The sequence below is a fragment of the Oncorhynchus nerka genome, linkage group LG28 (assembly GCF_034236695.1).
Source record: "Oncorhynchus nerka isolate Pitt River linkage group LG28, Oner_Uvic_2.0, whole genome shotgun sequence".
Taxonomy (NCBI): Eukaryota; Metazoa; Chordata; class Actinopteri; order Salmoniformes; family Salmonidae; genus Oncorhynchus; species Oncorhynchus nerka.
In genome coordinates, this window is record NC_088423.1 from 37,177,925 (window position 1) to 37,203,017 (window position 25,093).

Here is a 25,093-nt window from a genome sequence, read left to right on the forward strand (position 1 = left end):
GGCCAGTCCTCTTCTGGCTTTGCCTGGTGGAGATTATAACAGAACATGGCCAAGATGTTCATCGATGACCAGGAGGGTCAGATAATAATAATCACAGTGGTTGTCGAGGGTGCAACAGGTCAGAACCTCAGGGGTAAATGTCAGTTGGCTTTTCATAGCCGATCATTCAGAGTTAGAGACAGCAGGTGCTGTAGAGAGAGTCCAAAACAGGAGGTCCGGGACAAGGTAGCATGTCCAGTGAATAGGTCAGGGTTCCATAGCCGCAGGCAGAACAGTTGAAACTGGAGCAGCAGCATGACCAGGTGGACTGGGGACAGCAAGGAGTCATCAGGCCAGGTAGTCCTGAGGCATGGTCCTTGGGCTCAGGTCCTCCGAGAGATGAGAGAAAGAGAGAATTAGAAGAAGCATACTTAAATTCACACAAGACACCGGATAAAACATGAGAAATACTCCAGATATAACAGACTGACCCTATCCCCCCAACACAAACTATTGCAGCACAAATACTGGAGGCTGAGACAGGAGGGGTCGGGAGACACTGTGGCCCTGTCCGACGATACCCCCGGACAGGGCCAAACAGGCAGGATATAACCCCACCAACTTTGCCAAGGCACAGCCCCCACACCACTAGAGGGATATCTTCAACCACCAACCTACTACCCTGAGACAAGGCTGAGTATAGCCCACGAAGACCTCCCCCGCGGCACGAACACGAGGGGGGAGCCAACCCAGACAGGAAGATCAACCCACTCAAGTGATGCACCCCTCCTAAGGATGGCATGGAAGAGCACCAGTAAGCCAGTGACTCAGCCCCCGTAATAGGGTGAGAGGCAGAGAAACACGGTAGAGAGAGGGGAACCGGCCAGGCAGAGATAGCAAGGGTGGCTCGTCGCTCCAGTGCCTTTCCGTTCACCTTCACACCCCTGGGGCAGACTACACTCAATCATAGGACCTACTGAAGAGATGAGTCTTCAATAAAGGCTTAACGGTCGAGACCGCGGTCGAGACCGAGTCTGGGTCTCTCAGATGGATAGGCAGACCATTCCATAAAAATGGAGCTCTATAGGAGAAAGCCCTGCCTCCAGCTGTTTGCTTAGAAATTCTAGGGACAGTAAGGAGGCCTGCGTCTTGTGACCGTAACTTTCAAGGGTAAAAGTAAAAGTATTTGGTTTTAAATATACTTAAGTATCAAAAGTAAAAGTATAAATAATTTCAAATTCCTTATTTAAAAACCAGACGGCAACATTTTCTTGTGTTTTAAATGTTTTATTTACGGATAGCCAGGGGCACACTCAGAAATGACTAATTAACAAAGAATGTTTGTTTAGTGAGTCCGCCAGATCAGAGGCAGAATTGGATGATTTTCCTGTCCTGCTAAGCATTCAAAATGTAATGAGTACTTTTGGGTGTCAGGGAAAATGTATGGAGTAAAAAGTACATTTTACATTCACTCTTTACATTTTCCCTGACACCCAAAAGTACTCATTGCATTTTGAATGCTAATAATTAAGATAAGATAATTGTCTTTACTATTTAGATTTTTGTACTTTTACTTCACTACATTCTAAAAATCTAAATAGTAAAGTACATATACCCCCCAAAAAAACAACTTAAGTAGTACTTTAAAGTATTTTTACTTAATTACTTTACACCCCTGGTCATTAAGCATGTATATAGGTCTGCCAGGGAGATTATGGAGTTTCAGCCCTAAACATCCAGTTCTTTACTGTTCCCTATACGAACTAGTCACTCTTAGCAACTGACTCAACTCATGTAATTAGGCTACAAAAACAGCGAGTGATGGTGTGAGGGGTTTTATGGTGGCTGTGGGTTATAAGCCAGTTATAAAATCATTATTGCTCAATCTTATAAAAAAAATATACAATTTATTAATTAATTAATTATGCCATATGTGTGGTCAGAAATGAACAAAACTAAACAGAAACCAATTTGAGGGGAACTTGGGTGGGGATGAATCATAATCAATTTTGTAAGCAAAGCTAACATTCAAAGCTTTTTATTTCAACAAACATTGATCCTATGATAATTAGCAAACTGTTCTTCGTGGTATTCTAACAGAAATCTAAACAGTTTGAAGTTGCACATATTGAAGATTAAACAAATTGTTGTTATTGGAGGAAATATAGGCCAATTGCATGTGTGAGAAGCGGAAATTCCTGTTATAGCTAGTGGCTTATATAGTGTAGTGAACAACACAGCTCTGTTACGTTAGATGCCTGTGGTGGGCTGTAAAAGATCCAGCAAACAATGGACCAATGAATCACGGTCATAAACCGCTCTCACATACGATTGGTTATGGGATATTTTAATGACTATGGTTTAATGAGGTGGTTGGACCAATACTCATGGCCCAGGCATTGGGATGGAGGTTGCCTAGGGCCCCCGTGTGGTGCTATGGGGCTTGCCTACCATCCTCCTCCATCCCAATGGAGAGGGTCCTGTTTTCATTATGGTTCACTTTTTCTTGCATTGCTAAGAAGAGGGGAGTTCATGACATTTGGTGTTGTAAACACTCTTGCCATTTGAATGTATTTTGTGAAAATGACATGGCAACCTATAGGGTCAATATCAACCCAATAAAACACCTTTGGATGAAATCGACTTTAGGTTACACCCTAATAAGTCCAAATAAAGCAAGACAAATCTCAACTTGGACACATTGTTGGTGTGACGTATCATTCTGCATGAGTACATGCAAAGGTCTCTTAGGGCCAACTGCAGCTTTATTTGTCTCTCAGAAGCCCCACAAAAGCCCGTTGTAGGCCAATAAAGGCAGAGAGACTGGGCTACTCCAGGCGCTGAGAGCCGTACCGGCCCACAGTCTATCCAGATGTTGTTTTTGTTGTCCACAAGCAACTGTATGACATCACTGTCACCGTGGGCCTCCATTCAACCACACACACACAACTTATATCACACACTGCTCACACAGAACACCAAACAATATTGACTGCTAACTGACTATTACAAAAGATCAGTCTGTATAGGAGCGAGTTGTAGTGACAGTTCTACTCTGGGAAGAAAGCAAAATGCTAATATTTCACCACCAGGGGGCAGAGTAGTCATACAATTAACTATTAGGCCGAGTAACAGAGGTTGAACCATTTCTTAGTATTTAGCCAGGTTTATGATTTCATAGAATTGTAATTGTCTGGGTCATCTGGATTTAGTCCTTGATTTTATTTGTGTAAATGGCAAGTGGGAAAGTTGGATGAGCAGATCATGAGCCGTTGCTCATCTAGGTTGAACAGAATTGCAATAATTCAAATCAACACGTGAGCATTTTCTAAGTGTTTATTTCTTTCAAGTCATCCACATAATAAATAGTGACAATTCAAATCTAGTACACAAGACAAAATGGATTAGAACAGCTTTGTTTTTTAATAGAATTTATGCAGGCACTTGAGCAGCTGTATGGTTTTGCAGAACCACTAATGAGATCTATTGAAATAAGACCATTGAGTAGCATGGTTGGGTTGACCTTCACTACATTGCAATACAGGCACAGGGAAGTTCAAACGGAAATATACATCTAAACACATATTACAACATAAAATAAAACAATCCCAACAAACTGTCACCAAAGAAAACCATGTTTTCACACACGCAGAACAAAGCAGTCAGTGTCAATTTTGTCATAACTAAACAAAATCGGGCAGCAGTCACTAAAACAAAAAATGGTTAAAGCCACTGTTCAGTATACAGGTATGAAGAGGTCAGGGGTCAAGCATGTTGGTGGCCAGTAGGAGTATTAATTTAAACATCTCTGCAAGACAATGACCATCCCTACCCTAGAAGTAACTGCTTTTCACTTTGGTCCCTTAATGAAGCCACCCCGCTCGGTTGCACAACTCACTCTCTCACCGAAGTCCTATTGGTACAAATCCAAACCCCATTACAGTACCCAGCAGGATTAGGCAAATGTACATGGCTTGGTTTAGAACTGCACAGTTCTCTCGTACCAGTCCACAGTGTTTACCAACAACTTTCTAACTGTAATACTATGGTGTGGGGAGAGTGGGATTGTTGTAGGTTTTAAAGTCAGATAAAGAAAATGTATGTTAGAATAATTTGGTCATACACCATAAATTAAAGTAAATAACTAAAGACAACATTAGTTCAACAAAAACAACAGTGAATGCATGAAATTAACAGGTATGATTAGTTCTATGTTACTTGACAACTATTCAGTAATTAGAGAATATAGCTTGCTGCCTTAAAGGCGCAGTGCAGTCAAAAACATGATTTTTCTGTGTTTTGTATATATTTCCACACTATGAGGTTGGAATAATACTTTGAAATTGTGAAGATAATGCAAGTTGGTGGGATGAGATTGGCTTGCCTGGTGATGGTATAAATGAATAAACTACAAACAAAAAGGAGTTTCAAACTTCTGCCAGTAACAGAGGGTTTTCAGGTTAAAATATCCCTCCCATTAGGGTCTTCCAATTATGCCCCTCACTCAGACCACTCCCAGAAAGACCAAGCAAAAATCTTGATTGAGAAATAGCCCTTTGCTAAGAAGCTATTTTTGTAATTTTAACAGTAATGCACTTAATTGTTACCCAGAAATTCTTTGATATTGAGATAAATGTTGCATTGGACCTTTAAAAATATCCACTTACTAGCTTGCTTGGCAGAGTGGTATAACATATTAGCCTCACACATGTCTGAATTCATCTGTGTGAGTCCACGTAGTCATGAGCTGCAGGTATACACTGAGTGCACAAAACAATAGGAACACCTGCTCTTTCCATGACAGACTGACCAGGTGAATCCAGGTAAAAGCTATGATCCCTTATTGATGTCACATGTTACATCCACTTCAGTCAGTGTAGATGAAGGGATTTTTAAGCCTTGAGACAATTGAGACATGGGTTGTGTATGTGTGCCATTCAGAGGGAGAATGGGCAAGACAAAAGATTGAAGTGCCTTTGAATAGGGTATGGTCGGTGCCAGGTGCACCAGTTTGAGTGGGTAAGAACTACAACGCTGTTGGGTTTCTCGTGTGTATCAAGAATGGTCCATCACCCAAAGGACATCCAGCCAACTGAACAACTGTGGGAAGCATTGGAGTAAACATGGGCTAGAATCCCTGTGGAACACTTTCAACACCTTCGACTCCATGCACTGACAAATTGAGGCTGTTTTGAGGGCAAAAGGGGATGAAACTCAATATCAGGAAGGTGTTCCTCATGTTTTGTATACTCTGTGTGTATATTTTAAATCAACATAAAAAAAGTTTTCTAAACTGAATTAACCCTATTAAATAAATAAGGACAGAGCAAGCAGGTGGGAGACAATGGCAAATAGCGCAGAATCTTTGGTGTAGAGTTCAGTGTAAATCTCACCCTCCCAGCCCACACAGAGACAGTGGATTCCAGGACTTCATGTGAGTGTCCACATGCCTTGACCACTGAGTAGATGCCTAACAATGAAAACGAGAGAACAGAACCCCCCTGTCTCATTGTCTGAGTCACCTCCAACTCTAATGTGACTAGGGTTGACTAGCTGGGGTAGATTAACAGCTTCACGAACAGGGGGTTGAGATAGTTGGAAGTCAGACACATTATACAGACCAACTTTGGCTTGGAATTCAGTGCCTGCTTTCTGTAATTTCCATCCAGATGACTTCTGTTCAGTTTTGTGGAAATGAGACAAGCGGCCCACTGTTCAGCTACTCTCAGATATTCAAAAGCATTCTTCTCATTTCCCCCGTTGTCATACAGCCTCTACTCTGTAGCCCACCCCCTCTGCCAGGTTATGGGGTAGTGTGGGGGTAGTTCATGGGTCAGACTTCGCTGACCGGCAAGTCGTCAGCGTCCAGGTCAAGGGGGGGTTCAGGTGGGTAGGGCTCGAAGCTGCTGCGCCGTCTCCATGGCGACTCAAGGGCAGTGTCGGCGGTCACTTGGACAGGCGTGTCTCCTGCAGGGACAGTCGGGCGTGGTTGGGTCGCGGCAGGAGGCTCATGAAGTGCTCGCTGTCCCACGCAAGGCTCCGAGCGTGCACTGCCCGCGACAGAAGGACACCCTGGGTAGGGTGGCACTGCAGATATGGGCGAGCGAGGGACGGGGGACCCCGGTTGGCTGCGGTAGAATGTGGAAGGGGAGGAACGGCCACAGTGCTCCTGCTGAGAGAGGAGGGAGGGGTGTGTCCCACAGAATCACAGTCAGGTGGGAAACATGGTGAGTTGTGAATAGAGCCCGTGCCAGACTTTTGGTGTAGCGGCTGATGCAGCAGCAGTGGTAGTAGTAGAAGTAGTGGTAGTAGTAGAAGTAGTGGTAGCCGCAGTTGCAGACCGTAGAAGTGCTAGCAGAGCAGTGACGGGTGCTGGGAGGAGTGCAGTGGTAGTGAAAAGCAGAAGAAGTGGTAGTGCTCATTTTTTTAAAGTTAGTATTTCACTGTCAGATTTCAATCTCTGTAAAAAAAAAAAGAAACAAGAGGGGGTGGGGAATAAAGTAAGTAAAAAAGAAAAACATGTCAGTGACCAGTTGGTGTTGTTATTGGGAGGCAACATATGCAGCTACACCTACTTACCCAATCCATTTACCCAGGAAAAATAGTTAGTGACAGATACTTAAATAACTCCTGATTGCCTTTCCTGGCTATTCAAAAATATATTTTCTCCCAAATCTGCTGTGCAAAGCATCACCAAAGTCATCATAATTCTGCATCATGCAGCCGGGCACAGAACATTTGCCAAAACATATGTGCATGACTTGAAGCAGACCATGCAACGGAAACACCTACACCGCAACAGCTTATGTGTGAGTAAACAAAGGGCTGAGTGATTCTTCAAGTATGCCAGGGCGGTTAGTTTAAGAGCTTCAGAGTACATGTGCTTATACAGAAGTCGTCATCATACAAATATGCAGAACACAAAACACACCAACAGCTAAACTGTTTTTTGATGTTAAGAAGACTAGGGTTTAGTTCCCAAAGACAACATTCATTCAGACTTGCAAGTTGTCTTGGCTTAGAAAATGAGAAGTTAACTGGGTTATGCAAGTCAACAGTTTGAGAGAGTAAACACACATACAGGCAGCGGACAGGAGGTAGAACTAGAGACAGGCAGGATGTGAGACATCTAAGACAGGTACACAGCTGCAGGAGACTGCAGAGAGAAAGAAAGACAAGGAGAGTCAGATACATATGAAGAGACATGACAGGACATAGACAGGAAACAGGTCTGTGCAAGAGCTTTCATCACTGTACAAGAGAGGCATTAGTGTGTGTGTGTGTGTGTGTGTGTGTGTGTGTGTGTGCAGTAAGGGTTTCAAAGTGGAAGTGAATGGGAGGTTGTGACTAGCTGCAGAGGTCCAGGGAGGTTAAGCTACATTAAGTCAAGGGAATGAGTTTATGGGACTAACCCCAGGGCTGAGGTGGAGCATGAAGAGGAAGACAGGAAAAGCAAAGAAGCAGAGGTAGAGGAGAGGAGGACTTTGAGTTGGAAGTTATGGAATGGGCAGCGGGGTGGAGGGGTTAAAGCCCACACAGGGAGGGACATGTACAGTTTCGTTTTTAGGGAGGCAGATGGGTGACTCTCCAGTCCACACCATGACATAAAAAAACAAAAAGTGAGTGAAAACCAACAGTATATAGAAGGCACTTTGGGGTACAGGAGCTGACATACGTGCTGCACTCCCCGATTCGGGCCGTATACCTCTGTATACAGGGGTTTGACAGCCGTCTGGCCTGCCGCATCTGCAACAACACAGTGGACAGCTGGATTAGAGCAGGCTGGGGAGGGCCAGCCTAGCCCACAGTACAGGGGGAAGAGAGGGAGTGGTAGAAAGAGAAGTATACATGTGGAGCAGGGTTTCCGTTAGTCGGTAATAGCCTGCTTTTGGCCGATATTTTTTTTTTTAAAGATGATATATCAAATTGGCGCAAACCAACTGTCCGGGAGAATAAAAAAATCCCATTGCAAAATGCTTTCTAGCCTATTCATTAATGGAAATACCAGTCAAAATGCTTATTGGTCGATGGGTTCATTTGCATAATTTGGTGGAATTAAATTGGCACAGCATAAAGATACAGAGCCTAGTTTAATCTCTCAGACAGTGCGAGAGTGAAATTAGCTTTTATAATCCCAATCACTGTGAAACAATTCTTAATAAAATTGTGTGTTAACTGCTTTGATTGCCACCATTAAAAAGAGCTGATATTTTTATTTCTCAACTGATAATTGAAGCGCACTTCCCATTCAAGTGGATATAACGGTAGGCAAGCTTCAGTGCGCCACACACCACTTTGCAATGATCTGGAAACAGTATGCATTTTTTTTTAAACATATGCTTAATTGTTTGAAACCTGAATGTTGTACTACATATTATGAGGCTTGTTTACCTAGCTTCAAAGTAGCCTAGCCAAAAGATGACTAAACCTGGAGGCAAATATTTGATCAAGTCTTCCATATGCCATTGAAACCAGTAGCCTATTTCTCTCATGTTCTACTGGCTTTCAAATCAATTATCTTTCATTGTCCAGCAGCCAAAATATTTCCCTCTCTTTTTGTAACATTTCATTTTGTTTGTCAAACAATAAACCTAAAACAGACAAAAGACAGCAGACAGACGCACGCAAACTTCGACATCGCATCTGCCCAGACCCACGTTTCCACCACCACAATCTCCAGCGCCTGCAATACTCTACTCCACATGGCCTCAAACTGCGACACTCTGCCCTTCTCTGTCGCCCACACCCTTTCAGTCTTCAAATAATAATGCATTTGATTCTTCCACCATCCCAACAATGCAGGATCACTTGATTTTCAGTTAAGCAAAAGTTTTCTACATGATTGATGAGAAAAGTACAGTACAACCCATTGGGTCTCAGCCAACCCTCATATGCCATGTCTTGAAATATGCAGACAGCATTCAAGTAAATGTATATTGTAAAACTTCTGACAGCCAACGTTCTAACTCCGCCCATTACGTTCAGACTTTACAGCACTCCCAGAAGGCATGAATCATCGAGTCAGTGTTGGTTTTACGCTTACGACATGATTCAACCGTTGTGCAAGAAGAATTTCTGAATTTTGTCTCTTGTATAATACATTCTGTACATTAGTCAATACTGGATTAAGCATACATTTTAATTAACTATAATTTTGTTAGTTTTGTTCCAATACTCCATCTTGTGCCGATATCAGATCCTTTTAGGTCTTGGTACCAGTAGTTGATATTATTTTCTAAGAGACTGTCAGTTGGATAGGATCTCTGCAAGGTTTAGTATATCTTATCTATCATATGAGTATAATTTTCTGGCTCAAATAGAATTCCCCCAACATTGCTCTGATATCCGAAAGATTTTAGATCGAAATGTAGTGATATGAAACTTGCATGTATTTGAAAATATCTACATTGGTCAGTCCAAAATTGCTTTTTAATTCTGTCATGGAAATAATTGTATTCCCTATTACCAAGTAATTTACAGTTTCTATGCCTTAAGTTTTCCATGTGGGACAATTTATCTGTGAATTTTTAAAAGCTATCCAAGGATTGTTCCATAGGGGTATGTTTTTAGGGAGTGATATTGATTCTTGTAGAATCCGTTACATTTTCTAACATATTTTTATCATGTTCTTTGCTCCATCATTTGAAAACAGACCTCCCCATTTTCAGACAGATATTTTCATCTCAGTCTCATGAAACCGCTCACATGTGCAGTGTGCTTTTGACTACAGTGTTTTACTGTTAACTGCATTATGCAACGAACATCAGCAAGTAGTCTACTGCCTTGTGCACATTGCTGCACCTATAATGTGAACAAATTATAGTTGATCAACATTTTAAGCTAAATGTTCTGCTCTGTTGCATCAGCCTCATTGCTTTTTTTAAATGTTTTTGATGTAGTCTAGGCTACATGAATTTGTGATGTATCCTCCCACAACTGTCCCAGAGTTTGTTTGGAATACGCCATTTCTTTCTCGCACAAAACGACAAGCTGAACAATAGAATAGGTACACTTTTCTACTACGGGGGATAGTAGAGGGGACATAGACTAGTGATGTTGCTGTTCATTACTCGTCTTGTTGGCTGAGGAAAAGTACATGTGGACAGTTATTCTAACATCTTCAAACGCACAACAGAAGTCGTCGTTGCATCCTTGACTTGTATGGTCCGTTAAGATGAATTACCATAATCTAAATGTGATCTGTCATTTTGAGCACAGTGGGTGGACGCCCTTATCAGGTTACGCACCCAATGGATACATTTCTCAAATGTCCAGTAAATTAAAATGCTGCCGCTCAAATGTCCGGTGCCACAGTTTTCTAATGGAAACCCTGATGTGGCGATTGCCTATGCAACACCTACAGTAGAAGGGGAACCTGGGTGAGGATGCCAACCTCTACCCTCTGCAGTCAGTACAGAATGTGACATACTTTTCACTCCTCCCTGCATCCTCACTGTTTGTGTGTGTGGTGTGTGTCTGAGCCATCGCTCTTGGCTTGGGCTGCCATGAACACGTGAAACAAATGGAGATCAGATCAGTTTGTGTTGCTACTAAGGACCAGAGAGACAGGAGACTGGCCAGAAGTGACAGCGCATGCAGTAGCCCTATAAACCCAGTGGCCTGCTGGGTGGTTACATACTGTGGCTGCAGATCTCCCAGGTCCCCGCTGGGCTACGATGGCACCAGAGACAGCCTTGATCCAGCTGTGCATCTCCTCTGGACTGTCAGCCTGCAAAGAAAGAGGAGACGGGGGAGGATGAGGGAGGGGGGTTGGAGGAAGGGAGTGGGGATAAGGGGCAAATAGTAAAGTGGGTGAGGGAAAGAAATATACCGAAGGGGTAAAATTCTTGACATTAATCTACACCAGAGACGGGGAAACAGGCTGCCAGCCTGTGGATCAATTTCCCAAAAATATATTTCAAAACATTATTGGGGTTCTCAATTTACGGTTGAGTTACAATAGTAGAATACACAAGGTGCGATTTTGAAATGTAGTTGTGCATCAGCAGTTTTTTGTTGTTGTGTTATGTCAGTCACAGGTTTACATTTATTGTCACAAGTCTTGTCCTGGAGGGAGAACTGAGCGATATCCCCTTAGATAGGCCTTCTGCTAAATCAAAATTACCTATACAATTACCAAAAAATTCATGAAAACAAAAATGATCGTTTTGATCTTAAGTTAGGCATTAGGGTTAGCAGTGTGGTTAAGGGTAGGTTGAAAATCAGATTATATGACTTTGTGGCTGTGCCAGCTAGTGACCAGTGCAGAGCTGCTTTCAGAACACGATTCATTATCACTCAATTAGCCCATGTCAGCAATGTTTTTGGTGGGGATTGGAAAATTAGTCTAGCTAGCTAAACTTGTCGTAATCGTGGTTGAATTACTGACCGGTGGAGCCCCAATGATTTTAAATCACTCTCACCGCCGTTGGGGCGGTAGGGTAGCCTAGTGGTTAGAGCGTTGGACTAGTAACTGAAAGGTTGCAAGTTCAAATCCCCGAGCTGACAAGGTACAAATCTGTCGTTCTGCCCCTGAACAGGCAGTTAACCCACTGTTCCTAGGCCGTCATTGAAAATAAGAATTTGTTCTTAACTGACTTGCCTAGTAAAATAAAGGTAAAATTTAAAAAAAAATACAACTCAGATATTATATTAACATGGCAGAGGACAGGGCAAAATGTGTAGAATTGCAGGAAATTAGCCTAAAAATGCAAACATTTCTCTGCACCCTATGTCAAAATGTGTAGAATTGCAGGAAATGAGCTGTAAAACTGCGAATTGTCCCCCAAGGTGAAATCGGGGAGGGAACTGTGGACCTGTTGCTGTACGTGATATCTCAGACAGCACTGGACCGATTCTGATGGAATTTGGGTAAATTATGCATCTTACCATAGAGAGCCAGCATTTACAAAAATACACTGATTGGCCCAAGGCAGGAGCTATCGTAATTAACTGAAATGTATTAGGTCACACGTGATATCTCAATTGGCCCAAAGGGGGACGACCATAGCCCCTCTGGTAATTTAATAGAATCTATGTCATAAACCCTCCAAGTTCCAGAATGGGGTGAAAATGGCAGACATATTAGTCAAGGAGAATATCAAACCAGTCTAACTGGAATGAATGGCTGTAGAGGCAAAATCCTGATTTTATTTATGCAGGAGATATCAGAAATTGCGTAATATAATTTGTCAACCTAAAACATTGTCGTATACTCATAAATACAGTTTGTACTGGTTTTACACATTTTCTGTATAAATAGCCTTTAAAATATATGTAAACAGACCATACGTCTCAATTTTTGTATGATAACATATCAGTACATGTTGTTGTATTTACAACTTGTCTATGTCCTATCATCGACTGAATTCAGCCAGTGTATGGCTGTGGGTCCCCCGGGTGGTACGCCAGCGGCCACTCCAGCCCCTCATCATTAGTTCAGATTTTTTGTGGCCCCACCAAATTTGCCCATCCCTGATTTAGACATTATGTAATAGTGTGTTGGTAAAAAGATGTTGGGTCTCTTCTCACCTGGATGTAAAAAGTCCTAGAAGTGGTGACGACCTCAAAGAGATTATCCCTCATCATGATGTCACTGGAAATACAAATCCTACAGTGATCAAAATCAAAGTTGGCTACATGCCAAATGTAGGTAGATGTAGAGGCTACGTTCTACCATGACAATGTTGAGAGTTGTGTAGTACCTCTGTTTGCACTCCTGAACTTTGTGGACCTCCTTCAATGGAATCATTCTCAGAGGCTCCTTCTCCTGAAGAGAGAGGGGGAGCGGTTCAAGAAAATGAAAAATAACATTTTAAAGAGCCCAAAATGTATACCATACTGCTATAACGTGTGCTATGAAACTTGCTCCACAGTCTTTAGGAATCATCTTTGTTGAGTAAAACCAACTTTCAAGACCTTATTGATACAGTATATTTGGAAGACAAGGGAGAAAGACTGTCCACGCCAAATAGACACATGCTGGTGCAAAATATAGGCAAGCATGGAAGTGCTTTGTGGAGTGTGTGCATGTGCGTGCGTGCGTGTGGTAGGGCACAGAGACAGGGGCATGCTAGGACATGTGTAGCAATGGCACAAGATTCCAAGGACTTGAGGTGGAGCGTGTCAGGACAAGAGGACAAACCCAGTGTGAGTGTGTGAGTGCGTGTAATAAGTCATTCCGGTATTCTTTCCAGTGTTAATGAAAATTGCTTACCAGATCTGATTTGAAGTAACTCATGGTGTTATCCTCCAGTAAGAAATATCTTCTTTTCCAATTTCTCATCTGGGGGAACAAAATTGCAATTTACTTCCTCATACTCATGGCCTCGTACTTTAACCTAAAGTACCCCAAACTCAGAGCCTCTCACTGTACCCCACCATAGTCCATTACACACACCACAGCTCCCTGCTTCACACAGTATCCAGACTTGATGACCGCCCGGTCCTGGGTCGGCCTGCCCAGGAAGTATGGCAGCTGGCTGTACGACCTCCGCAGCAACTCACGCTCCGAACCCTCCTGGCCCTCTCCCCCTTCCTGCTGTTGGAGGGAAATACACCAAAGGTGATTTACATCCACAACATCTCAGTTAAATGTACAACTTAATAAGAGGCTGACTAGGTAAGGCAATATCTAGTGAGGCCGAGTTATGGGGGTAGACATAAGTCATTATGTCTAAAGAAGGACCCTAAAGAAGGACTGTAGATGCTCAAACTATCAACTGCAACTCTATTGACATGCAACTAGCTAGGGTTAGGGATAGGTAGGGCGGCTAGCCTTGGCTACCTGCGTCTGGGTGATGATGGGAACTCCCCCAATGATGTCAGTCCTGTAGGAGACCTGCTTCTTGGGTCCCAGGATGTCCAGAAGAGCTTTCTGGTTCTCCACATTCTGTTGGGCATTACATGACTTTGGCACCTGCAAGAGAAAACAGTGTGACAAACATTCATAACATGTACAGTAGACCTCGATTCTGTGACTGTTTCTGTGTATGTTGGTTAATCACTTCTGCAGACATCCTCTCCTGTTTCTAGCCCTTTTTGAGGTTGGAGAGATTCCAAGATTAGAGTGGGAGTACTGCACAGCTCCCCCAAATCAAGGGCAGAAAGGTCTACCAACAATACACCATCCTGAGTCACTATCTGACTCACACACAAGTGAAATCTTGAGATTTTACTCACTTTAACAGGAAATATTCAGTCATGAACAGGAAATCATCGTTTTCTAAAGAGGACTAGGCTGGGTCTTCAGGTCCTTAGTAATAGAAGACAGTGCAGAATTGAGTGAGACTCACAGTGATTTTGGTGGCCTTGTTGAGAGCATTCACCCATTCCACCAGGTCCTGCTGATCATTGGCCTGGAGGAAGAATTTCCTCATGCCAGCATTGATGACTGAGAAAGAGGAAGGGAAAGGCCAAGAAAGAGAAGACAATAGTGAGTGACCCAATTCAAAAGTTGACAACATAAAACACTGTAGCTTAATTAGAGCTTGGTTGAGAGGGAAGAGAGAGGATTGTCTGCTGTTACTAATAAGACTAGGCATAGCAGGAGCATTGGGTCCATTATATGAGAGTGGAAAATGGCATCAAAGCCATCAGCAGCCCTACCTATCCCCTCTGTAATGACCATTCATCCCCAATGTTAACAAAAAAGGGCTGGAGGCCATCACAAATCACACACGCACTTGTCAATCACAAAGGGTTTTTAGGTCAATTCCTGATTCCGGCACAGAGAGCACTCCTGTCTCCATATATCGTTATCTCTTAATTATTTAATCCCCAACTTCCTCTACTTTTCGCCTTCTCCCCTTCTGATCAATGTGTTAAATTACATTATAGCCGAGCCTACCAGACGGGCTAAATGCCTTTTAGAGCACCAGCTGTTCCGGACGACTCTGATCACGCTCTCCATAGCCGATGTGAACAAGACCTTTAAACAGTTCAACATTGACAAGGCCGCGGGGCCAGACCGATTACCAGGACATGTACACAGAGCATGCGCGGACCAACAGGCAATTAGTCTTCACCAACATTTTCAACCTCTCCCTGACCGAGTCTGTAATACCTACAAGTTTCAAGCAGACCACCATAGTCCATGTCCCCAAGTAACCTGCCTAAATGACTACTGCCCGTAGCACTCATGCCGGTAGCCATGAAATGCTTTAAAAAGCTGGTCATCAACACCATCATCCCGGAAACCCTAGACCCACTCCAATTCGCATACCGCCCCAACAGATCCACAATCTCAATCGCACTCCACACTGCCCTTTCGCACCTGGACAAAAGGAACAGCTATGTGAGAATGTTGTTCATGGACTACAGCTCAGTGTTCAACATCAGTGCCAACAAAGTGCATCACTAAGCTAAGGACCCCAGTAGTAAAGACCTCCCTCCACCCCCAGTTTGTAAGGGTAGGCAACAACACCTCTGCCATGCTGATCATCAACACGGGGGCCCCTCAGGGGTGAGTGCTTAGTCCCTCCTGTACTCCATGTACACCCATGACTGCATGGCCAAGCACAACTTAAACACCATCATTACTAAGTCTCTCTCTCAGCGTGATTCATCACTCCAGAGAACACGTTTCTATTGCTCCAGAGTCCAATGGCGGAGAGCTTTACACCACTCCAGCCGACGCTTGGAATTGCACATGATGATTTTAGGCTTGTGTGAAGCTGCTTGGCCATAGAAACCCATTTTATGTTTGTCTATGGAGAATGCATGGCTGGTTGCTCAATTTTATACACGTCAGCAACAGGTGTGGCTGAAATAGCCAAATCCACTAATTTGAAGGGGTGTTCACATACTTTTGAATATATAGTGTATGACAATCTGGATACCGCCCAAGCCTAGATAAAATTACAAATTCATTTAAATATTGTTTGGAAGGATTTACCCACAGATTACCCATTATATTGATCAGATACTCTAGTGGCCGCTCTAACATTGAAAATACATTTATTCAAAAATGGAAAACAGTCGGGCGAAGGCAAGATCAGGTGGGCCAATGAGGGCTACACGCTTGTGAACAAAAGGCACAATTCCGATAGTGTTTCTTCTCAAAGTTAAATCAGTACACTCATAACAACCTAAGCATTACAAAACATCTATACAATCAAATAAGCCACACGTAGCAAATAAGCCATAAAATGTTTTATCCAAATTCGACACTCATTGACCGTCAATACAAAAACTCCTTGCATGGTGAGCAAAGAAATATGAAAAAACAGCACCTGCTGGAGAAGACAGATTTTGGGCTCTTAATATCCCTCTAACTTCGCCGCCTTTTCTCCGTTTTAACCTATTTTCTTCCAACAGGAAATCCGGTTGACTGACAGGCTTCCCAGACTGCCTCTAATCTTTAAAATGTTCCTGAAGGTATCCTGTATTAGTGTACCAAGCTTGATACTTGCATCATAAAAAGGAACAATTATTTAATCTGCAGGACTAGAGATAACATGACTGACAAGGTGTTAATGGCCCGCAAGTGGTTTTGGAACAGCCTGCGACAGTTTAATCATGTAAAATGCGACCCACCAACAGAGATGCATCCAGACCAGCGCACAATAGAAGGAAAAAAACGTTATGCCGGTAATATGGGTGACAACTTTTGAGACAAGTGGCTCTCTGTAGTAATGGTGCAACCACCATGTTCACGAATCTGTGCTCTAGGGCACTGACAAACAGCGGTACAGCGAAGCCTGATCATTACAAAGGTTATCTGGCACAGCAAAATATTTGACAATAAAATGGTTGCACTTTAGAGTCCTTCTCACAAGTCATGTCCACACAAATCCCACAGTGATAGAAACTGAAAGCAGAGAGATCACCATTGATTGAACATTAATGCTGTGGAATAAATGAGTGATTCAATGAGTGGGAGAGAATCAGTAACAGGCAGACATGGCATGGGCATTTTGTTAAACATACTGAGACAAGTAGACCATGGAAGAAAATAAGATTAGGCAATTAATCTAAATGTGCTAAAATGGTATCTGGCAGGGGTGTGTATATGCCATGTTACCACAAACAATTTACCCCACTTTAAGCTGTACCAACACAGTCTGGCTGAAGAGGTGTTTACCAAAGGTGGTGGGGGTTATCAATAGAAGTGAATAACAAGCTGGGAGAGGTCATCTAAGATCTGACTCACAGCTGCAATCACACACAAAACGTGTGTGGTTGAGTCACACAGCAGCATCAGAGCCACGACTAGGCTTAGGCGGTATCCAGATTGTCATACCAACCTTGTGCCACCAAGATATTCGGAAATACCGGAACTCAACAAAACCCCACTGATCCACTGACCTATTTTAAGGACATATATGCCAGCTTATAAAGCTTATACAAATAATAAAACAAATTGTTATACTCTGTTTCATGCACAAAACAAACATTGGGGATCAAAATCAAGTGAAGCTTGATTTTGGAAGAAGCTAACCCCTTCGCTAGACAGTCAACTAGCTACTAAATGATCAAACCAAATGCACAATTGCAAAGCATTTAGCACATTTCAGACTTAACTTTATGTTAAAAAATATTTAGCTGGCAAACATTTAGTTGTGAATTCCATACTGTAACTAAATCACCTGGCGTGTACTGCACAACAGTGAGTGACTCACAAGGCTCTCTCGTCGTTGTGTGCTTTTAAAACAAACATCACCTGGGGACTACTGGTAAGGGACTACACTGGGGACTACTGGTAAGCTTCAAATTGAAAAATGTATCTCCTACCGTATTGCACAAGAGGACTGCAGGTATTTACATAAAACCAGTTAAATGTAAATCTGCGTAACCCCCAAAAGTTGTTTATAATGAGATGGCCATAAACAATAACTAGTAATGCTGCATACTCAATTAAAAAGGTGAAAATCTCATCTTTCTGGTAAAAATAAAAATGTTAAACTGCTGAGGTGTAGTCACGTTTGAGGACACAAGTTCAAGTATAATATGAAATATTTTATGATGCATATCCTATTCAACAAAACTGTATGAACAAGGCTTGAACGGACTTGTATGCATTATAAATAGTGTCATCAAATTATAAAATTATTAAGATTTCACCTTCCTTATAACTGCAAAATACATATTTGTATGTTAAGTGTTAAAGAAACATTGCATATTTTCTCTCGATCAAAACGTTTGCCCCCATCGCTGTGAACGGCTCACAGAGCTCTAGCTTTGCTTCCTGAACTTGCTAGGAACTCACCTTTCATCTCATTAATATTGTCCTAAAAGTATATATTTTTGGGGTTTAAAATCAGATTTATTTTAGATGAATGGCTATAAATCAATCTCTGAATATGCTACAGTGATGAAACCACTCTCTCCTACTGCACTACATTGTAAGGATTGCACGCATGTGCTTTGTCAGTGGGCAGTTCAGCAAAGAGTTGATGGAAAGTCGGAAGAGCGAATTAAATGGTAGGAGGGACATCCCAGATACAAGTGGTTTCAGATCTCACATCCTACGTCACACAGGTAAAAAAAAAATGGCACTACTGTGTCTGTTGGGAACCAGGGCTATCGCTCATTTCGATCTATGGTGTCCACAGATCAATTTATAAGTAAAGATGTCGGTCGGAATCGGTACCAGAACAGCGCAGGTTCCCCAAACGTGGGATTTCACATTTAAGAGGTTAAAAAGTAGTTACAAATATTCAAATGTATTAAAAAAAACTTCAAAATAAATAGTTAACGGTATTGACATTATTGAGCAAAAAAAATTAAAACATACAGTGGCTATTTCCAAATATGCCGCTATAAGGTATACCACCCAAGTCTAAAAGCCAATTTATGCCTGATGTGGCAATACGGTCCTGAGGCTCCGGACAGAGGGTGCGACGCAACTGCGGAACCTCTGGAGGCTTGTGAAGGCCAAATCAAGCTCCGTACTTCATGGCTGCGCGCCTCCCAAATGTTTTAGCAATGCGGAGGGCTCTGTATAGCTGCACACTGACATGATTGGTTGACGGTAGGTGGGGCTGTACGTCCTGTATTAACACAAACTCACATCTGTGACAACAGCTCTGCACCACAAAGCACTAGTAGTATGAATGCCCTGACTTCTACGGAGGCCGCATCGCAGTAAATGCTGTACGGCCAATGCAGATGCCGGAATGACCATAAAATCGTCTTTAAATGCTGACACACACACACACACACACACCTGAACCAGATAAACTAAGAGGGCAAGAAGGGACCTTATACAGTAAGTACCCTGGTCAGCTGCTACCCTGCATACCTCTGTTGAACCTAAGCAGGGATGTCCTTAGCATGCCAAGGGGAAAGCATGCAGAGGTGAAAGAGGTGACAGGTTCAAGTTAATCTAAACACTCTAGCCTTGTGTTCATAGTGGCATCTGTCAGGGCAGACATATGGTCATTGTCAATCCTGAAAAGATATGAATTTATTGCTGGACAGAAACATGGACTCAGCTACCCCCATATGTATTCATCATTTGGCCAACTCAGCTTAACACAACTGGGGAAAAAGAGCCCATGGCCATATAAACTTTATTTCAATTTTTATTATTTCACCTTTATTTAACCAGGTAGGCTAGTTGAGAACAAGTTCTCATTTGCAACTGCGACCTGGCCAAGATAAAGCAAAACAGTTTTGACACATACAAAACAGAGTTACACATGGAATAAACAAACATACAGTCAATAATACAGTAGAAAAGTATATATACAGTATGTGCAAATGAGGTAAGATAAGAGAGGTAAGGCAATAAATAGGCCATGGTGGCAAAGTTATTACAATATAGCAAATAAACACTGGAATGGTAGATGTGCAGAAGATGAATAGGCAAGTAGAGATACTGGGGTGCAAAGGAGCAAGATAAATAAATCTAGAACTAAGTTTACAGAATCTTTGGCTATGGTTTATAAATGCTGAAGAGGTCATAAAAAGCCCAGCCAAGTTGCAAACATTTCCATATGAATTGAGCAGAGGAAAGAGAATAGTTATTCTCAAAACAATCTTACCAAAGCAAAACTCCGCCTTTGGTCTCTGCTTAGTGGCGTCGCTGACCTACGAGGCAAGAGAAGTACAAAAACCACAATTAACGACTGCTCACAGTGAACGGATCATTTAAAACACCTGCTCTTTCCTTGACAGTGACCAGGTGAATGCTATGATTCCTTACTGATGTTAAATCCACTTCAAATCAGTGTAGATGAAGGGAAGAAGCCAGGTTAAAGAAATATTAAATGCCAGGCACATTGGTTTGTGCCTGGGGGAGGGGGGGGATTCAAGTCAATATTAGGAAGATGTTCTTAATGTTTGGTTTACTCAGTGTATATTAATATCCCTTTTTTCAACAAGCACCTATCGAGACTGTATAAAATCAATGATGTGCAAATTCATGAGCAAATCTCTTACCTTGGAGATGTATGTGAGTTTGAGTGAGCCAACACAGTCCGCACCAATGGGCAGGTTCTATTTGGGAAATAGTTAGGTGAGGAACTATTATACAGCATTGAATACTGTAAATTGTTATAAACCCTGATGCAAACCATGACCTTATATGCGGGGTGCTCTCATATTATGCATTTGGGGTATTCTAAATAAGAGACAGTGGGTTACGAGGGAACTTCAACAAAAAATGAGAACAAAAGTGGATTTAAGCTACATTGTTCGGTTATTAAGATTATGATTGAACTTAGATTTTCTCTCTATTAAATGAACATGGAGGAATTATTCACTCTCTGCAAAAGGCATGAATAACTTACGTTTTAGCACACTCGCTAAGTCTGTAAAGATTGTAGGGCTGGCACAGGGAGGAGGAGCTTCATTTCCAAAAGTTCCAAATACACAGAGGGGTGTCACCAAAGTCTTGTTTTATTCATTAGGTATGTCATAGTTATTTTTCAAAGATGCATTATGATGCATTACAAGCGCAAAACATTTGAACAAAAACAACAATTTTGACAGGGGCCATTTCACATAACAATTATGCGTAAAAATATCATGGCTATATACAGGGAGTAACAGTACTGAGTCAATGTGCTGGGGCATGAGGTAATTGAGGTAGCTACACAATATATTCAAAAGTATGTGGACACCCCTTCAAATTAGTGGATTTGGCTATTTGTGTATAAAAAGTGACTACACAGCCTTTCAATCCCCATCAACAAACAAGGGCTCAGTGACATTCAACACGGCACCATCATAGGATGACACCAACTAGTCAGTTTATCCATTTTTTTGCCCTGCTAGAGCTGCACCTGTAAGTGCTGTTATTGTGAAGTGTCTAGGAGCAACAACGACTCAGCCGCAAAAAGGTAGGCCACACAAGCTCACAAAACCGGACCACCAAGTGCTAAAGCGCGTAAAATTCATGTCCTCGGATGCAACACTCGCTACCGAGTTCCAAACTGCCTCTGGAAGCAACATCAGCACATGAACTGTTTGTCAGGTGCTTCATGAAAAGGATTTCCATGGCTGAGCACAAGCCTAAGATCACCACGTGCAATGCCAAGCATCGGCTGGAGTGGTGTAAAGCTCGCCGCCATTGGACTCTGGAGCAGTGGAAACGCATTCCCTGGAGTGATGCATTACGCTTCACAATCTGAAGTATCTGGTTTTGGCGGATGCCAGGAGACCGCTACCTGCCCGAATTTATAGTGCCAGCTGTAAAGTTCAGTGGAGGAGGAATAATGGTCTGGGGCTGTTTTTCATGGTTCGGGCTAGGCCCCTTAGTTCCAGTGAAGGGAAATCTTGACGCTACAGCATAAAATGACATTCTAGACGACTCCATGCTTCCAACATTGTGGCAATAGTTTGGGGAAGGCCCTTTCCTGTTTCAGCATGACAACACCCCGTGAGGTCCACACAAAAAAGGTTTGTCGAGATGAACTGGCCTGCACAGAACGCTGACCTTGCTTCCAGACAAACTAAACACCTTCTTTACCCGCTATGAAGATAATATAGTGCCACAGACGCAGCCCGCTATCAAGGACTGAGGGCTGTCCTTCTCTGTGGCAGACGCGAGTAAAATCCCCACAAGCTGCCAGCCTAGACGGCATCCCAAGCCGAGTCCTCAGAAAATGCGCAGACCAGCTGGCTGGTGTGTTTACGGACATATTCAATCTCTCCCTATCCCAGTCTGCTGTCCCCACATGCTTCAAGATGGCCACCATTGTTCCTGTACCCAAGAATGCAAAGGTAACTGAACTAATCGCCCCATAGAACTCACTTCTGTCATCATGAAGTCCTTTGAGAGACTAGTCAAGGATCACATCACCTCCACCTTACCTGTCACCCTAGACCCTCTTCAATTGGCAAACCACCCCAATAGGTCCACAGACGATGCAATCGCCATCACACTGCACAATCCCATCTGGACATGAGAAATACCTATGTAAGAATGCTGTTCATTATTAAGCTTGAGGCCCTGGGTCTCAACCCCACCCTGTGTAATTGGGTCATGGACTTCCTGACAGGCCACCTCCAGGTGGTGAAGGTAGGAAACAACATCTCCACCCCGCTGATCCTCAACACTGAGGCCCCAAAAGGGTGCGTGCTTAGCCCCCTCCTGTACTCCCTGTTCACTCATGATTGCGTGGTCATGCACGCCTCCAACTTAATCATCAAGTTTGCAGAAGACAACAGTAGTAGGCTTGAATACCAACAATGACGAGACAGCCTACAGGGAGGTGGTGAGGGCTCTCGGAGTATGGTGTCAGGAAAATAACCTCTCACTCAACATCAACAAAACAAAACAAAGGAGATGATCGTGGACTTCAGGAAACAGCAGATGTTAGAATTGTTCTTTGACTTTGACAGAGTATTTTGTGTAGATCGTTGACAAAAAAAATACAATTCAATCCATTTCAATCCCACTTTGTAACAACAAAATGTGGGAAAGGCAAGGGGTGTGAATGCTTTCTGAAGGCACTGTATATATTGTATGGTCACTGTGGGGACAATGTTGTTGATGCAGTCATTAAGTCTTAAAAGTTTTAGCTGACATTTGGAATTGTTTTAAGGTCACACCATGGATAATTTGGATATTTGATTATGAATTTAAGGTCAAATATTGAATTTGGCCTTTACTACTATAGTAAACTGAGCAAAAAAAGTAACGTCCCCGCACTGTCAACTGTGTTTATTTTCAGCAAACTTAACATGTGTAAATATTTTTATGAACATGACAAGATTCAACAGCAGACATAAACTGAACAAGTTCCACAGACATGTGACTAACAAAAATGGAATAGTGTGTCCCTGAACAAAGGGGGGTCAAAATCAAAAGTCAGTCGGTATCTGGGTGGCCACCAGCTGCATTAAGTACTGCAGTGCATCTCCTCCTCATGGACTACACCAGATTTTCCAGTTATTGCTGTGAGATGTTACCCCACTCTTCCACCAAGGCACCTGCAAGTTTCCGGACATTTCTTCCACCTATCCAACAGGTCCCAAACGTGCTCAATGGGATTAAGATCCAGGCTCTTCTCTGGCCATGGCAGAACACTGACATTCCTGTCTTGCAGGAAATCACGCACAGAACAAGCAGTATGGCTGCTTGTCTTTTCAGCACCATGGCGTGAATCCTTACCACTGCTACACCTGGCTATCAGCGGAACCTTGTCTGGCAGCGAAACAGTTAATTCAGCCTCATTTACTGCCTTTAAAGAAAAACATAGCAGATGAATCGAGGAACATATTCCAGTCTGTGCTGTTCCTGTAGCTTAGCATCTGCTTCATCGGACCACTTCCTTCTTAAAAGGAGTATAAGGGGTGGCGGGGGGGGGTTAAAGGGTGTGTGTCGATCACCAGATCTCAACCCAATTGAACACTTATGTGGGGCCATATAAAATCTGCGAAACAGAAAACACGGACGGAATCACGGAATCCAGAGAATAATATGTAATTCAACAATATTAAAACATTTATTTAACTTAAAAACCTCTTGGAACTCTAGGGGCGGTATTTCATTTTTGGATAAAAAACGTTCCCGTTTTAAGCGCGATATTTTGTCACGACAAGATGCTCGACTATGCATATCAGTGACAGCTTTGGATAGAAAACACTAACGTTTCCAAAACGGCAAAGATATTGTTTGTGAGTGCCACAGAACTGATGCTACAGGCGAAACCAAGATGAAATTTCAAACAGGAAGTGCCCCAGATTTTGAAGGCGCTGTGTTCCAATGACTCCTTATATGGCTGTGAATGGGCCACGAATGAGCTTAGACTTTCTGTCGTTTCCCCATAGTGTCGACAGCATTGTGACGTATTTGGAGGCATATCATTGGAAGATTGACCATTTTAGACTACATCTACCAGGTGGTCGCTTGGTGTCCTCCGTCGGAATTATTGCGTAATCTCCAGCTGCAGTATTTTTCCGTTTGCTTCTGAGGAGAAACCCAACTGCCACGAATGATTTATCATCGAATAGATATGTGAAAAACACCTTGAGGATTGATTCTAAACAACGTTTGCCATGTTTCTGTTATGGAGTTAATTTGGTAAAAATTTTGGCGTTGTAGTGACTGCATTTTCAGATTTTTTTCTTAGCCAAACGTGATGAACAAAACGTAGCGATTTCTCCTACACAAATAATATTTTGGGAAAAAATGAACATTTGCTATCTAACTGAGAGTCTTGTCATTGAAAACATCCAAAGTTCTTCAAAGGTAAATGATTTTATTTGAATGCTTTTCTTGTTTTTGTGAAAATGTTGCCTGCTGAATGCTAGGCTTAATGCTATGCTAGGATATCAATACTCTTACACAAATGCTTGTGTAGCTATGGTTGAAAAGCATATTTTGAAAATCTGAGATGACAGTGTTGTTAACAAAAGGCTAAGCTTGTGCTTGAATATATTTCTTTCATTTGCGATTTTCATGAATAGTTAACGTTGCGTTATGGTAATGAGCTTGAGGCTATGATTACGCTCCCGGATACGGGTTTGATAGTCGCAAGAAGTTTAACAAATAAAAATAAAGTTTATAATAAGACATGAACAGAATGAATCAGTGACTTGGATTTCCTGCAACTTTTTGAAGAGGCAACGAGTCCCCCTCTGTGTATGTACGGTGTGCACAGCTACCACTGTGTAGCCGTTAGCGATGATGCTAATGAAAAATCTTCTGGTAAATGGAAAG

At 42.5% G+C, this 25,093-nt stretch overlaps 1 protein-coding gene across 13 annotated transcripts in view; it reads right to left on the reverse strand.

Annotated features, from left to right (window-relative positions):
* Positions 1 to 3,301: 3,301 nt before the first annotated feature.
* Positions 3,302 to 25,093, reverse strand: part of LOC115113196 (pleckstrin homology domain-containing family A member 1-like) — a 36,042-nt gene continuing 14,250 nt past the window's right edge. For 4 of the 13 annotated variants that reach the window (XM_065012781.1, XM_029640554.2, XM_065012782.1 and 1 more), the window contains 11 exons: positions 20,365 to 20,421; positions 19,968 to 20,013; positions 14,274 to 14,371; positions 13,766 to 13,897; positions 13,379 to 13,519; positions 13,196 to 13,264; positions 12,684 to 12,748; positions 12,511 to 12,589; positions 10,619 to 10,708; positions 7,655 to 7,725; positions 6,059 to 7,135 (listed from right to left, as the gene is read on the reverse strand). In XM_065012781.1, the coding sequence (XP_064868853.1) occupies positions 6,835 to 7,135; positions 7,655 to 7,725; positions 10,619 to 10,708; positions 12,511 to 12,589; positions 12,684 to 12,748; positions 13,196 to 13,264; positions 13,379 to 13,519; positions 13,766 to 13,897; positions 14,274 to 14,371; positions 19,968 to 20,013; positions 20,365 to 20,421 (1,149 nt within the window). In that variant the 3' untranslated portion in view covers positions 6,059 to 6,834. Of the gene's footprint in view, positions 7,136 to 7,654; positions 7,726 to 10,618; positions 10,709 to 12,510; positions 12,590 to 12,683; positions 12,749 to 13,195; positions 13,265 to 13,378; positions 13,520 to 13,765; positions 13,898 to 14,273; positions 14,372 to 19,967; positions 20,014 to 20,364; positions 20,422 to 25,093 lie in introns of all 13 variants that reach the window. The other 9 variants (XM_065012783.1, XM_029640557.2, XM_029640563.2 and 6 more) reach the window with 9 other exon arrangements.